Below are 16,604 nucleotides of genomic sequence, written 5' to 3'. Positions count from 1 at the left end.
GGGTCTTTGAGAAAACCTTTTCTCCCATCTTGTTAAAAACTCATCAGCTGTACAAGTTGGGACTTTTATTTTTTTGTGTAAAGAATCGTGCATGTTCCTCTGTTGTCAAAGGAGAAGACATAAAATATCAAGACTCCAGATCCCATTTATATATTAAACAAACCCCTGTGCATGTTGTTATTGATATTCCTCACTGCAAATTCGTGCCACAGTAGCAATGAAAAGCACCAGGCAGGATTATGCCCTCAACATGAGGTGCTTCACAAATATGAAGATGTGGCCCGCTTGTCCTGAAGGATCTGACAGAAAAAAACTGATGTGGTTTTTGTTCAAAATACCAATCACAGTTAAAAGCCATCCATCCTTAGACTGTTATTAAAGGCTACAATTCAGTGTATATTAAAATCAAGATATTAACAAACAATAACTTTATAAAAACAAATCTCTGCAAAGAAAACATGATACTATTATTTCACGCCCCTGTAATCCTGAAAGTGACAGAAATGCAATCAATAGCCCATTTCTTAGTAAATGCTGTAAAATGCAATGTACAGTGCAATGTACATATTTGCATTGTTCAGTTCAATAGGGATCTACACCTTTGCCTCCACCACACAAACATTTCTGAATAATTGACTGAACAGGCACCAGAAAGGGAAGTGACTGTGTCTACTATGCAGCCACAGTAACAGTTAGGAATGATTCTGAAAGTGTAAGTAAATGAAAAGCAAGCCAAAAATTATCAGCAAAAAATAAGCGTGCCACAAAGGTAGTCTTCATTCTGGAAAGAACCTAGCAAAATCTGATTTGAATTGGGTTCAAATTAAAAGCTTTGGTTCACAAGCCACGAAACAAAGACTTTGTTTGAGCAGAATTTGATTCATTGCTCAATGCCTATATCAGATATACTTGGTAACAGAAAATCAGTTTCTAGAGTTGGCCATAAGCAAGCATTACCCCAGGGTGGATTTTTCCCCTTGAGCCGAAGTGATCAGAAACTCTGAGCCACTTTATCCACCTACTCTCTACAGATCAAAATGCAAAATGTTGCCGTGAAAACAAGGGAGAATATGCAAAGGTGTTATACGCTATGTATGCCACTGACATAATACTTTAATAGGATATGCTGTAATTTCCTGCAATTAATATCTTAGCAGAGCTATAAAGGCTTTTTTCCAAAATTATACCATTGCATTTACAACACTAAAATTAACGTTGTGTCAACCTTTCCATTATAAGCCCCCTTTTTCAGAGGTTTATAACTTGGCTGTAAAAATATATTCTGGCCTAAAATGTGGCATGTAAGATCCCCATTTAGAAACACACATTTTGATTAAATAAAAAACATTATTTAAGTCTGTTTCAAGTAAGTCTTGAATGCCCTACAAAATGTGTGAGGGACCGCCAAGAAGTGTAGGCATTCTTCGAATGAAAACTTTTCTCTCCACAATAAAGCCACTGTTCAAAGGATGTTTCACGGCCACGGAATTTGCTCCACATCTGCAAGGAAAACACATGGATTTGGGAAACTGCAGACTTCAGTGAGAGGAGCCTCCCCACTTGCCTGTTTGTGTGTGACAATGGCTGTGCTTCTGGTCAGCAGCTCAGCCACATGGGAGACTCAAGCCGCCCAAAATGGTTTTCAGTTGTGGCTGAGAGGAACAAACAAATATTACTCTGTCTGGGTGAAGTGGATTCACTCTGGCTAAAAGCTCCAACAGAGTAAATTAAGGCAAAGTGATAAGTTGACAGAAAGTCATGATAAAGAATATGATCAAGATGGTAGAGAACCACCCTATGAATTCTGAAACCACAGATTTCAAGTCTGTCAAATTTCATGTAAGAACTGGATCGAGCCTCTTTGGAAATTTAACTAAGGTGCTTAAATTAGGAACCTCGTTGTCTAATCAACAGAAGGTAATTCACAGCACCTGGACTGCTTTATATATGGAGCCAAAAGTCCTAATTCAGTCACCCAAATTAGATCTCTAAAATTAGATGCCCCCAAATATCTATATGCTTTTTATTCTGCCTCAAAAGAGTGTTGTGAGGATAATACACTTCAGCTTATGAGACACTCAGATATGCAGTTAGAGAGGAGATGAGTATCCTGAAAATATATCACCAATAAAATTCAATGAGATGGAAAAGGCAAAGCTAGAAATGTGATAGTAGCGTTCGTCATACCAATCACTCCTTGTCAGAGCAAAAACAAGTGCCATACCCCCACCTCTGAGTAGGGTTTATCTCTATATATTATATTATATACATTGCTTTGTCAAGTACAGAACCTCAGCCTATGCTTAGGCTATTAGGTACATATTGCCCTATTTTGTTACCTGTAGCAAGTAGCCATGCAACTCATTTGTCTACCTGATCTAGATTTCCAGCTAAACATATATTTCCCCAACTGGTTAATCTCTCATTTACAGACTAAAAATGCCTAATACATTACTTGAAAATAAAGTTCCCTAACTCAGAAGTGCCCTTCCATACTATGCGACAGTGGTGTGTTTCAAGATGGATTTCACACTTCACCATCAATTGTGAAGTTTTTTGCTTTTATTATTTGGTGTTACAACTTTAATAGTTTCTTACGCTGTCATTTCGGGTGGGTGAATAAGATTAATTCAGCATTTCATAATGCACCATTGTATACTGTTTACATCATTTATTTTCTTTTTACTGAATGATTACAAATTTCAATTTAAAGTTAATAACATTTGGTGGGAGTTACTGCATGTGAATTAACCGTGGTGATGTCAGTGCATCCCTCTGGAATTTAAAAGATATTTCACTGTGTTATATCATGTGCCGCACAGTATATCAATTTTTATTTCCCATCCCTCAAGTATGGAATGCACACTGTGTAACTTCTAGATTCTCAATATAGACATAATTTACCCAAGCTGTGCAAATGCCCAACTTGCTGAAGATGATATATACAAGATTTATATTAAAGACTAGTTCTTTCAAGGAAGCAAAAGCCTTGCATAGTACACAAGCCACTATATTATCTAATTATTTGGGGAGAGGGGTTTCTAATGTTACAGACAAAGGGAAATAGCATGTAAACTGCAGTCATAAACCAATTTTTCCTTACTTTAACAACTAAGATTAGATAGGTAAATCCCAGGCAAGGCCATTTGTCTTCCTTGAGAACTATGCTTTGACATTTTTGTGAGTGTCTGGATTAGCTGGTTGCATAAAACAGTGAATATTAGAAATATTCATTCACTTTACTTTTACTTACATGCCATCAAGCGTATACCAAATGCTAAACAGCATCTAGTTTGCTCATTTGCTGGATTGCGCATACTACAGCTTTCTTTATGTGAATTCATAATTCCTGAATGCATCCAGAGAGCAATGCACTTACTTCTTCCTTGCTGTCATGATATTAAGTATATTAAAAATAAGTTTTTATGCTCAGATTGATTCAGTATTACGCTTACATTCTGGAATATTCCCACAATTACAACTAAAAAATGCTTTGATTTCTAGGCCAGGATTTAGTTCATCAGATAAATTTAAGTTTTTACTGTGAAATTTCAAGAAGTACTTTACAATTTATTTGCTATATGCTTTTGGTCTTTCTAATGTGGAGCTGTACTTCATCATTTTCCTCCAAGTACCTGCTTTTGCAGACAGAAATTTTGACCTCTGATACCACCACATTCCAGCCTTGCCTGTATATCTGAATATCTCCATAAATCAAGTCATTTCAATACTAGCATTTATTAACATTTTTCTTTTTCCAGTATCTCCTGATTAGTGCATCAAATAGTGGAGGTGGCAGGATTAAAAAAAAAAAAAACAAAAAAAAACCAAAAAAACAAAAAAACAAAAAAAAGGAAATAGAAAAAAGCAATACAAAACTTGATTGTTTTCCCTCTTGGCCATCACGTGGTTGTCAATCATAAAAATCATCACAGGAAAAGTAAATAATTAGAAATGAAAGGCCAATATCTCAAGCAGTTCCTGTCAGTCCTGGGATATGTTTCCATGTAACACTGATGTAAGACATGAAAAAGAGCTGGCGTGCCCAAATGGTTGCCTGTTTTTTCCAGCTACATCTGTTTGTCTAATGAAACAAATTACATTCCCTAAAATCCCTGCCACATTTGTACCTTTGATATTCCAACCACAATACTAATATCCTAAGTCCTTCCCTGCAAGAGGTGCTCACTTGTGCAAAGCCCAGTTATGTGAGTAACAGTACACAAGCCATCAAACACTGCCTGAGCGGGTATTACTCAAGCAAATAAGGCTTCACAGGATCAGTCCTGTTGGATAGGCTGCCAGTTGGCACCATTTCCCCTCCCAGTTATCCATTATACTTTGTGCACATGCCACTTAGGAATGAAACTGGATTTCTGTGCTGGAGCACATAGCACATTACTATTGCATTATCCCAAATATTGCAATGTTGAAAGAACATCATCAGACTGACAGAACAGCACCAGAGAGGTTCAGAGGGGCATCACCTCTGACAAACTCCTTGGGAGCTGGACCAGGGTGCCTGGCTCAGCCATGGCTCTTGCTCCACACTAGGCTGGAACAGGCAGAGCACCAGCCAACAGTGACCCCCAGGCAGCACCACAGGTGGGCAGCAAATATTTGCTTGATCCTCTGCTGTTATTCAGGAGCTGGTTATAATCTGCCTCTAAATTAGAAGGGCTCAAATCATGGGCTCTCCTATGAGTGAAGCCAGTAGAAGAAGAGTCTGGGCTGAATAGAAACAGTGAGATTTTAGCCCCTGGCTTTGGCAGAGGCACAGCTGTGAACAAGTCCTTAAGCCACTGGTGAGGATGCAGCACAGCACGCCCCAAGCAAACGAAGCAGCAGGACTTGAACTAGGGGATGCCTATGTCTTCATTTCCAATTTTAAAACACACGTGGGAGAGGGAAAGTGGGAGGACAGCTACTATCATTTTCTGCACCAACATGAGCCCAAGAAACAATGACATTTACTTTGGTTTAACTAATTTCCACACATCAGATCATGTTCGGCACCCGTGTGCCAAAGTCCTATTCTTCAAGTCTGTTGAAATACCACTTTTCGAAACATGTGTGCTAACATTTGGCCAACACCACCACAAGATCATTTTATTAACTTGTAGCTCATTTCATAGACTGCTGCTCATGTTGCTAACATATGCTATTCTACCATTTACTGCTCTATAATTAGAGAAGTCATATGAAAGAGATACACAAGGCTTAATTTTTGCATTAAATACAATTTGTTTAGACTCGGGTAGGCGAAATAAGGAAAAAAAGAGTCATATAATGAATTACAAAACTGCAAGATAGCTAATTTAACTCTTAAAAGGTCACAGCAAAATTTTTTTAAAATAGTCTCCCCACCCCCCTCATGACTGCATACAGTTTTAAGAGTCAAATCCAGAGCTATATTCTGCTCTGCCAGGATAAAACTTGTTTCCAGGGACTGAGGGCCTCAGGGGCAGAGCAGCTAGCAGTATCCTTGCAAATGGGGGACCAAGGGGTAAGATCAGAAGCTTACAAGTAGCAGAGGACTATGAACCTTTTATACACTGTGTCTTTTCTACCACCACCATGCTGTTATGCCAAAGCATTTGTAGTATGGAAGAGGTTGAATAAAGGATAGAGAGCATCACCAGAATATTTATTATAGCACGTGCTGCTCAGAGAAGGCAAGGATCCTACATCACTTCTCTTTCCTCACAGCTGACAGAGAAAATTCCATGCCAGCCAGCCACGAAGATGCCTTTTACTGAGAAAAGCTGGCCATTAACAGATCTTTTACTTGAGAAATTATCACATAAGGACTTTAGAACTCATTAATAAGCCAGTATGTAATAATAAATAAAATATGAAACATTTGACTTTGATGTTTAGCGTATTTGTCTTTTCTCCACTGGATCAGTTTCAGTGTTCACCAGGCAAGTCGGGAGCTGGACAGGAGCCGTGGTGCCACACCTAGGGCAGAGCCCCTGAAGTGGAATCAGCGATTTAGCAGCCAGCTGCAAGCTACAGGCACACAACAGCATTTCTCTCCTCCAACTGCACACAACTGCATTGCAGAAGGGACTTGGATATATATTATTTTTAATACTGAGCTGCTTAAAAAACAGCAAAAATATATACCAGTGACGGCTGGGAATCAATTCACAAGCAAACTGGGTTTTAAGGGAAATGCATCCTTTCTACTGTAAATTAATAAACTGCAGCTATAGTTTATTAAGCCACCACAATATTTTACATTTTCTACTGCCATAATCTTGACTGCTTATAAATTACAGTACTTTTACCTATTCTTTAATCCAGAAACATCATTATTAAAATGTTTGATGGAGGCTGCAGTGCATCTATCATTGCTTGTAAAAGTTAATTAGATTAGATAAAAGAAATAATTAGATTTGCATTTTTATCCTGGTTTTAAACTTCCAAAGAAGATCACAACAGTGTGCCTGTGGGCAATTAAAAACAGCATAGAGCAGTGAAATATAAAGGCAAAAAAGGTCTGGTTTTCCCAGCTAATTCATGATTGAAGATACAATTACAAAATATTTTAAGGGTTTGCTGAAGCTGGGGGCTATTCCTAGACTTCTAAGCTTTGTTTATAACTCTCTCTCTCTCTCTTTCAAGGGAGTATCTGATCTGTGTACCCTGCCAATAGAAGTATCAAATTGCTTTCAATGGCTTTATTTGGTCCTGTGCAGAGCTTGCTGGAAGGGGATCAGTTTCATGATCAATAACAAAAAAAAAAAAAAAAAAAAAAAAAAAAAAGGAAAAAAAGGTAGAGGAGACTATTCCCTAGTGCTGGAACAGTACAACTGCCACTGCTTTTGCTTGTCAACACTAAATAGAGTTTACAAAGAAAAACACCCTCAGAGAGCATAACTGAGCTGACAATAACTGGATTCCAGCTTGTGCATTTTCAGCAAGCTCTCTGCAAGGAGCTTTAACCTGTCTCCAAAAGGCAATAAATGAAAGGTTCAGCTCTTAAAATTGGAGGTCAGTTACATACTTAATGATGAAGCGTATCTTTAAATCTATTTCTACTATTATTATCCTAGCAAAAAATTAATTAACCAGGTCAGGGAGGCTGTGAAGGCTAATGTGGAATGTAATTATTCCTGATCTTTAGACATGTACTTCACATAAAGAGATAGTCCTTATTCAGCTCACCAGGTACCTCAATTGTCAGTAGTTAATCATGGATAAGAAGAGAGACTCATTGGTTCAGTCTCTTAAGTTTTACTTATGATTCAAATGATTCTTATTCAAAGACAGTTTAAATAGTTGTACTTTTATGTTACAATTCTTTTATCTGTTTACTATCACAGTAATCATGTTCACTGTATTTGAGGGAAACAGAAAATGTAAGAACATTTATAGGAAAGTAGAACAGCATGAATGTATAGATTAAAACTTTAAAAAATTACTATTAGGAGTAATTTCTAGTGGCTGAATTAAAACAGAAGACTTATGAGAGCAGAGGAAACCAGTTTCTCTATGCAATGGAAATAATACTGATTCAAACAGAAAACAAAATGCTCTGCAATGGCATTAAGTACAGTAAAGAGAAATAAAGGTGAAGGGAAATGGACAAAAGCAGCTCGACTCCTCTTTCACAGTTATCCTCATAGATTTCTGCAGAAAAGCTCAACCATCACTGTCCCTTTTACAGACTTCAGATTTAGGAGTTGCTCTGATGAAACCTACCCAAAAGGAGGAAAGCCCTAAAAACTTTGATCGTTTAAATTCCCTACACCCCCATTCTCAGAGGGGATCCTGGAGCAGCAGGCTCCAAGCTTCAGTGGGATCCACTCTTTTCCTCAGATAGGCAAGGAAGGACTCAGAAAAAGTCCCCAGGTCTCATTCTGAAAGGACTGAATTCTCATAGTGAGGCACAGAACTTGCAGGGATTTCAGGACTCTTGGTTTGGAAACATTTAAGAAATCCATGTCTTCCCTTTTTCCAATCTAATCTTCGTTATGTACTACCAAATTCCTCCTTTAACCAGCTTTTTCACTTATTCCTAGAGATTTTCCCTTTTGTAGCGCAGCCTAAGAGATGTCCTTGAATTAGCCCAATTATGTTCCCTCTACTTCAGAATTAATATTTTTTATTAAACAATCAAATGAAGAAACATATATTTAACAAAAATCTTAATCAACCTTTAGACTGATCTGTGAGCTCTTATTTGCCCCACATTATCTTCTCAACTTTAATTTGCACTGAAATCAATGATTTCTCTGCACAGCTCTGCAGAATAAAGAACTTAATTTGGCATACTAGATTTCCTCCCATCTCTGTGGACTCCTCTATAGAAGAGTGTTTATGAACATTATGAACATTTGAGCTGAAAAGTAATAATACACTGCATTTATTTGAAAATTTTCATTTAAGATTCTCAAAACATTACATTTAAATTGAGGGAAAGGATATGATTTGCCAAATTTCTGATAATCAGAGACAGGACTGAGGAGAAGTCCGGATTCCCTCTGCTTTTAGCCAACAAAACTGCATTCCCCAACACACAGACCCAGATAGAAACATTAGCTTCACGTAGAAAATATGAGACGATTATGCAGAACATCTAATGACCTCTGTACTCTTGAAATACCTATTAGTTTTGCATACACCAAGCCTAAATAAAGTGCTCTTTGCCCATAGATTATTGACAAATTTTTGGATGTATAACAAGTCTGCAGTAAGGTGCTCCAGAAAATGGTCTCAAAACAAAACAAAATAAAACAAAAAAACCCAAAGAAAGAAACCACCCATTCACTGATTAAATGAAGCAAGGTCAAAATGAATACATAAACAGATAATATGAATAATAAGTGCTAGGTAACGCAAATTCTCAGTATATTTACCCAGTAGTTGTCCAGGGGAAGCGTGATGTTATTTAATGTAAATTATTTTAAATTTTGTATGTGGCTGACATATTATAAGCCCCTTCTAGAGCAATTTCTGATTGCTCAAATGGTTCAACTGGGTGCATTACTCGCAGAATCTCGTGTTTGAGAATTGACACTGCACCTCGGGAGAGGACAGTTGACACACTGTGTGTCTCATGATGAAAACATTGCATCAGCAGTGCCCCTCTCCCCCTGCATCCTGGAGAACACGCTGTACTTGCCTGAGTGGCTGTGCCATGAATGGGCCCCTGCCCAGACGGAACTGGCACCTGTGCTGCTCACATTTTGTAATCTCCTCAGAAGGGGAGTGGCAGGCAAGGGTACCACTGTTTTCTCACGCATACGAAGTACAGATAAGAGCCCACACCATTCTCTGTAGGTAATCACTGTTTCCTGAAAATTGTTGCTCAAGAGTGTCTTTGAACAAACCTTCTAAACAAAATCAAGTTATCGGGGACAGTGCTGCAAATTCTACCAGGCTCAAAAACTAAACGGAGAATGTAAACATTCCATAGAAATTTTGTTTCCCCTTCAAGACATAGAGAGCAGGATTCACCTCATCTCACATCAGATCTCTACACTAAAGGTATTGACACATACATCCTCCTTAGCTAATGGAGAGAAACAGCCATTTTAGGGAACAATTTATCTGATATATTTTAAATATCTACTTCAGGACAAGACAAAGTGTACCCTGAAACACTTAGCTTCTCACTGCTCACTACAAGAGCAATCTGGATAATTAATTAGACAGACTCTGTACTGCAGTTACCTGTTTTTGATACACTGAACTCCACTCAGACCAGCATGACTTCAGTACCAGTACTGGGGTTTCTTGGGAAGATGGTGGGAGAGGATCTGGGAGAACTAGCACAGCACTATTTCTGCCACCTGTTTCCCATTTTGCCTCCATCCCAGCTCTAGCCCTTAAGGAACTACACATCTCAAACTCTAACACTCATAACCAATTCTACAGCAGCAAACCTACTACAAACTGAGACACAACTTAGTAACTTCTCCCTCAAGCAACTTCTGGCTGCCAAACCTGCCACAGAATTAAGAGAGAACAAAGAAACAAAGCAAGACCACTTGGCTCACAAGCAAATGGACTATGTGAGCTGGAGACAGTCTCCCAGGGAACTTTCTTTTAGTAATCTCCCCAGAAGACCATTGGACATTTGACTTGGTGCCTGCCCAGTGTGCTTAGTTCTTCTTACTGGAGCCTACAGCACTCCTTGGGCCATAGGATGCCCACTACCAATCTGCCTGACCAAATGGGAGAAGAAACAATCCTTACTGACTCAAACACACTGATTAGACTCAGGTAAATGTAGAAATCATAAATCAATAAAGAGGCCAAACCACTGAGGAGCTGTGGCATGAGTATAATATATTGGCAAGAATTTGGAACACTTCTTTGCATACATATCTGGGAAAGAAAATTTGTGGAGGGTTCAGCACTGTGTAAGAGGAAAGATGGTAGTGAGTGAGAAAATGAGCCTTCAATCTCTTCTAGAAATGAATTCTAAGACCACATTTCCCTGGAGATAGGGGAAGGGTAAAGCTGCTGGAAAGTATTGACCGAAGTGAAACTTAAAGTACCTTTGAGCTTTTTACTACAGAGCAGGTATCCCAGCCAAACACACCTACAATTCTCCAAAGAGAAACAAAAAAACCTAGCCATAATTCCTCTTTCTGTTTCCAAATTTTTGAAGGAATTTTAAAATATCTGTAGAAATTTCTCATACAGATAACACTTCTGTATTGTAGACTTAGCTAGGTTTCAGTCTTAACTTTTATGCTAACTTTTTTTTATATTATTCTTTGCTTTCTGAAGTCAGACTTGCAAATAACTCTTAGAGAAGATGGTGTATTTTTTTCCTTACAGTATTCTTTCTAGTTCCTTACACTGCTCTGTTTTCTTTACACTATCTCTTTCATCCTTGATGAACATCTAATATGAACACACAGTCTCCTAATAGGCAACAACAATAATAGTGCTTTACAATTCAATTGTGTCTCTCATACAAGGTATTAACACATCTATATTTGTTAAATAAAGCCCTTAGAAGTGTAACTGAGACTGCATTACAACATTTTCAAAAGCATTTACAAACATTCCTTTGGGATGAGGGAAAGAAAAACTTCAGTTTTGGCATCTAGTAACATAGCAATCTGCTAATTAAGGAAAAGAAATGGATAGCCCAAGCTTATAAGAAATGATTGGCAGCACAATCATCTGTCAGACCAAATTGAAATATCTCAATCACTGAACAGGCCCAGGGAAATGCTTTCAAAGTGGGAAGCAGAGAAGGTAACACAGTCACATGCCAACAATGCCTCTGCATCCATGTCACTCCCTGCCCACGTATACTTGCACAAAATTAAAACATGTTCTGAGCACAAGTACAGATAATTAAATATCTCCAGAATACTTCCAGATCCACAAGGGTATAATTACTCCAAAGGCACCTGGAACACATATACCTGTGGGTTTTTGTGCATGAGCAGACTGGTGCCAGGGACTCAGTACTGCCTCAATGTCTCAATTTTGCCTTTGTAGAACACAGAATTCCTCCAGCAGTAAGTGAGACTGTTTTTACTTCACACAATGCAAGTCAAACTGATTGCAGATTTCAGAATTATGGCAAGATGGTGAGATTTAAAAATAGTTCATAACTTTCAGAAGAAAACTTTGCCTATTAAAGTTCTTTGCACCAAAAAAGATGTCTGACAATAATTTTCAGGGACACAAGGAACTCCCATAAAAACCATCTTTACTCAGGCTTGTTAGCAAAGCGAGTGGCTGCTTTATTTTAGACCCTTCCCTCTCCATAAATGGAACTTAAGTATAATCAGAAGAGAGCAATAAAACACACTGACCTGAATTTGCTGCTGCAGTAGATTGATTTTGTGCTGCTGTTGCAGAAGTTGCTGCTGTTGTCTTGCAATCTATTAGAAATAAAATTTCCATTAAATTAAAACAGCAATATTGAAATTTCAATACTATTGACTGAAAAACATAATATTTGTTATTCTTTATTATATTTTATTAAGCATATTATTTTTTTTAATGGAGCATCTTTTAGAGGTAAATTTAAATGCAACATAAAAATCTACTTAGCAAGTAAGAAATATGTATTTTAAGCAGTGAGACCTTAGCTCTGAAAAGCACAGAAACATAGGTTTATTTGTGTGCATGTGAATAATCTCATCACTATTCTACAAAGCATTTAAGCCTGTGGTGATCTTTAACTGTGATGCATTACTGTTAGCTACAATGGGAATGAAACACATGCTTAAAATTAAGTGCTTTTCTGAATGGGGATGGGATCATGCAGGTGCTTAAGGTTAAACATACATTTTCCTGCTTTGCTGAACTGGAGCCTTAGCTGGTGTTTATGGATGTTTCACTATTCAGCACGAGCTCCTAGGGTAAGCTTCTCTGACTTTCTCCACAATGAGCAGCACGTTACTTCTCTTGCAAATCTCAAAAATCATCCTTGGAGCTACTTAGCAAAGCAGAGCCTTATTCCGTGTAAAGGCAGTACCTGGTGCTCAGCAACTCATCCTCCACACAGCCCTATGAAATATGCTGATATTCTTACCCTCATTTGGGAGAATCAGTAGGGGATCTGGAGGATAAGGGTTCACTGTATCCCTTCTCTAACACAGATGGAGAAAAGCAAATGTTCTGGGTGGAGAACACTAAGAGACTGGTGAGAATTTGCTACAGATGCTCCATCTACCTCCCTGATTCCCACAAAATCAGCATGCTGGAGCAGAAGGGAAATAGGATCCTGCCCTCAGACCACAGAGCTGCTCCCTGCCATGGGTGATGTGGAAGGCAGCCACCGAGGAGAAGCCACAGGGAGCTGGGGGAACAACTGGACTTCTGCTTTAGAAGGGCAACAGTGCAGCAGACTGAAATGAGAACAAGATTTGTGTTTCCTGGAAATCCCAGCCTCAGCACTTCTGCTACCTTCATTTCTTAAGTATAATTTCCCCTCCTATAAATATTTATCTAGAGCAGAGGAATCACATAAAACAGCAAGAAGGTGGTGACAAAGGTATTTTGGTCACTCAAATCCACTGTTTCTCTTTTGGCAAAAACCCTCTTGGTCTCCTTCCCTAACATCTTCTGAGCACACTTATTCTGTTATAAACAGAGAAAGCTAAGTAAAATGTTTTTATGATAAAAAAATGACAGGAATGTATAAAGGTTGGTTTGGAAATAAACAATCACATAGTTTTAGTGAAAACTGTTCAGATTAACCCAGAAGGAATTTGCAGTTACATATTAACAGCTTGTAATTGTGCATACAGGGAGACCAAGGCTGTCATTTCCTTAATCTCTCACTGTCACATGGAAATAACTCTAAGTTTCTTCAGTTAAAATTCACTTTTGTAAGAGAAAGCAACACAAAATTCATATATATTTTTAAGTATTACATATGGCCTCAGGGAGGCAAATTAAGGTCGAGGTGATTCTGGGGCTGGGTGAAGGCAAAGGATCACAAGAAGATGGAGTCAAGCAACTCTCACAGATCACTACAGCAATGCTTGTAATGGAGCTCAAACCCCTTTCAGGATCCTGGTGTTCAAACAGATCTGGATGAACCTCCCAGGCAAGTCAATAAAATACAGTGAGTGAGGGCTGAATGAGCAGACCTCGTGTGTGAGTGGAAAAGGGAATCAGAGCTGGCATTCCTGTGCCCAGGTAGCCCAGGGCAGGTCCTAGAAGCTCAGGTAGCTGTTGTCAGCACAGTGACCAGCAGTGTGCCTGTGCTTGGTGAAACAACCCTAATGGGCACAGTGCTATATGGAATATTTATAACCTCTGTGGGAGCTGGAGTTGCCACTTTTAGTGAACAACACACCAGTTGCGTGACTCCGTCTTAGAAGTACACTGCTTGTAACTAAAGATAAGGCCTGTCATGTTTTTATCCACATTGCCCCTCCTGTTGAAGGTCTCAGCAAAGGAAAAAGTTGGTTGCAGTGTGGAGCTTCACAGTGAAAGGACACAGAGCATGGAGCTGCATTGTGGGCCACTCTCTCTCAGTGCTGTATCATTCTTTCACAGGTACACAGTACCCCACATCCAGTATTGTTTGGAGCTGCTGGTGACCTGGCTGCAGCCTAACACAGTAAACCACAGCCAAGACAAGGAGCAGGCTTTTGTTTACATGTGCAAAGGAACGGATCTGCCAGGGTGCTGCCAGCTTGTGAACAGCTTTTTGTACCTGCATGCACCATGTAGCACCAATTGAATAGGCATTTCCTGATGAAAACAAGAAATATATACCATGGAGCATCTAATCTCCAAGGTTCCTCTTCGCTGGAGCAGTTCTGTGATAGAAAATGTACCCAAGACCCTGCAATGCAATTACCATAGCATCGTCTTGATGTATAGGCTTGACACAGTAAAGTAGGGTGCACAAGCACCATGTGGCTCAAATTCTGAATTTTATTTGCCTATTGGTTGAGCTACATGCTCGCTTCATTGAGCATGACAACCTAGTTTTAAGTGTCATTTAATTTTCATTTTGAAATATAATTACAAAGTGTTCACTGTAAGATATCACTCGTCTGCAAATGTGTCAAGATTAATTTGTGCTAGCTTATTCACAAGTGTCAATAGTTAATTACTGTGTCATCTCTAGATGGCTAAATGACATTCTAACTTCTGATTTTTTACAGTGTTCCTTTATGTTATTTTCCATTAGGGGATGAGTCCATATTCCTACATGTGGGCAAATACCCAAGCACATAAAATACCAGACGTCACAACTCATTAAAATCAACAGAGCATACCTTGCTGTATATATCCTATAAAATATATTTAACTGAAAAGATAATTCTAGTAATAATGTCAGATTCCTAAAAACCACACATTAATTTGGATCTGTTGGATCTAATGCCTAGGGGACTAGTACATGGGATCACTGTTGTTGCACTTTTGTTCGATGAGAAGAGGACAGCTCATTGGACAAATGCATCTTTAAACCAAACAGATAATCAAGAAAAAAAAAAAAGACAAAACAAGAAAAAAAACTGTTCACACCCTCAACAAACAAATCAAACCTTACTTGTGCAAGGTATTTGAAGGTTTCAGTATGCTTAAGGGCTTTTGCTTAATTATTTTAATTTCAGAAAGAGAAAGTGTTAAATAATGGTCATAGTCTGGCTTGTTCATAACTCCCAAAACTGCATCTCAGTGCAAGGAGAAGTGTGAAATCTTTCATCCACTCCTCCTTTTTTTTTTTTCAGGGTCCTATAATATTCCCTCTTTCTGGAAAAACGTCTAACTTCTGCAGATATTTAAAAAAAACAAACCACAAAAGGAAACAACAGCAGGCAGAGCGGAGTTTGTGACAAGCATTCCGCGTGAACCATTTTCACAGGTTTCCTTCTTGGAGCCTCACCTGCTCTTGCTGTTGGCGAGCAAGGTCCATTTGCTGCCGTTGTTTTTCGATTTGTGAGGCTGCCAGCTTTTTCTGCTCGTCGTGGGCAGCCAGGAGCTGCTCCCGTAAGCTGATCAGCTGGGTGATCATGGTCGAGAGCTGCCGCTCTTTTTCTGCCAGGCTTTCTGGGGTACCTGAACGTGGGGGAAAGACGGACTGTAAATATCAAGTAGACAATATTTACAAAGCAATATTTACCCCTCCAAAAAAAAAAATGGCTGCATCACCAATGTGTTTTTTTCAAATAGCAGCTTGGATATATTTTCTACTAACAAATCTCAAAAGAATGTTACACGTAGATTTGCTGTGCTCCAAGCAGGGGAGGATGCAACAGAAATGGGAGCAGAAAAGATATAGAATATTTCCTTTTTTCTAGCAGGGATTTATTCTGTATGAATCCTTGGATCTTCTCCATCTAAATCTGCCCACTGTGATAAATACATTCATAGTTTATCAGACATAATTTTACCTCAGTTTATATATTTTCTCATTTTTTCACTCCAAGTAGGTACAAATGCTCAAACAGAATTTAAAAGATGCTGTTTGGTGGAAGAAGCAGTTTAAGAATTTATTGATAATTTCTCCAAAATACCCATATATCTTGTAGGTCATTTAGGTAAATATAATCCATGGTTGTGGAATTTGTATTAAAAATGAGCTTTACTTGTCCCCAAGAGAAATGGCTAACCTGAGAAAATGGCTTAAGAATTTTCATTTAACTTTCAAAGTTTACTCTACAGAGAGCACTTAATTAATATGAAACTACGGTACATTTATTCTTTGCACTAATGATGCTTAATGGTCTGTTTATGGGTAAATTGCATGGGTCTCATAAGTGGAGAGTACAGGGTCCTTTTCCAAATCAATCTGAAAATATCCCACCTCATATAGGAACATATTACCCTGTCATAAACAGCAATGTCAGTTCCTATATTTGAGCCATACAATACATTTCCTTTTGTGAGCACCTCAGAATCATAGATATATAAGAGATAATATAAATACATCAAGATAGAAGTCCAAGAATATTGGATGTTAATCTGAAAGAAGTTTAGAGTTGGAATTGGGATAAATAAAGCCATTTAATGTTGTAAAGTAGAACTGAAAATCAGAGAAGAAAACCAAGAATTATTCAGGTCTGTAGTCTGCCACAATGATATGAGAAGTAGCACAAAAGAGAGTATTCAGAAACTTCCTTTCCTCTGTTCACAATAGAGGACTGTGATAA

The 16,604-nt window shown here is 38.5% G+C and overlaps 2 protein-coding genes across 20 annotated transcripts in view; one reads left to right on the top strand and one right to left on the bottom strand.

The window, feature by feature from the left end:
* SOX6 (SRY-box transcription factor 6) overlaps positions 1–16,604 on the bottom strand; it is a 369,248-nt gene that overhangs the window by 129,599 nt on the left and 223,045 nt on the right. For all 13 annotated transcript variants that reach the window (XM_026793117.2, XM_014266735.3, XM_074543379.1 and 10 more), the window contains 2 exons: positions 15,338–15,510; positions 11,796–11,864 (listed from right to left, as the gene is read on the bottom strand). In XM_026793117.2, coding sequence (XP_026648918.1) covers positions 11,796–11,864; positions 15,338–15,510 — 242 coding nt within the window. The remainder of the gene's footprint in view (positions 1–11,795; positions 11,865–15,337; positions 15,511–16,604) is intronic.
* LOC102066075 (uncharacterized) overlaps positions 1–16,604 on the top strand; it is a 68,886-nt gene that overhangs the window by 22,842 nt on the left and 29,440 nt on the right. The window contains exon 3 of one of the 7 annotated variants that reach the window (XM_026793128.2): positions 13,996–15,344. The exons of 2 other annotated variants lie outside the window; for them this stretch is intronic. In XM_026793128.2, the coding sequence (XP_026648929.1) occupies positions 13,996–14,039 (44 nt within the window). In that variant the 3' untranslated portion in view covers positions 14,040–15,344. 4 more of the 7 variants (XM_026793123.2, XM_026793125.2, XM_026793126.2 and 1 more) reach the window with 4 other exon arrangements.

This window comes from Zonotrichia albicollis, chromosome 6, assembly GCF_047830755.1.
Source record: "Zonotrichia albicollis isolate bZonAlb1 chromosome 6, bZonAlb1.hap1, whole genome shotgun sequence".
Taxonomy (NCBI): Eukaryota; Metazoa; Chordata; class Aves; order Passeriformes; family Passerellidae; genus Zonotrichia; species Zonotrichia albicollis.
The sequence above is the reverse complement of the archived record's forward strand: the minus strand, read 5'-3'. Positions and strand labels throughout refer to the sequence as shown.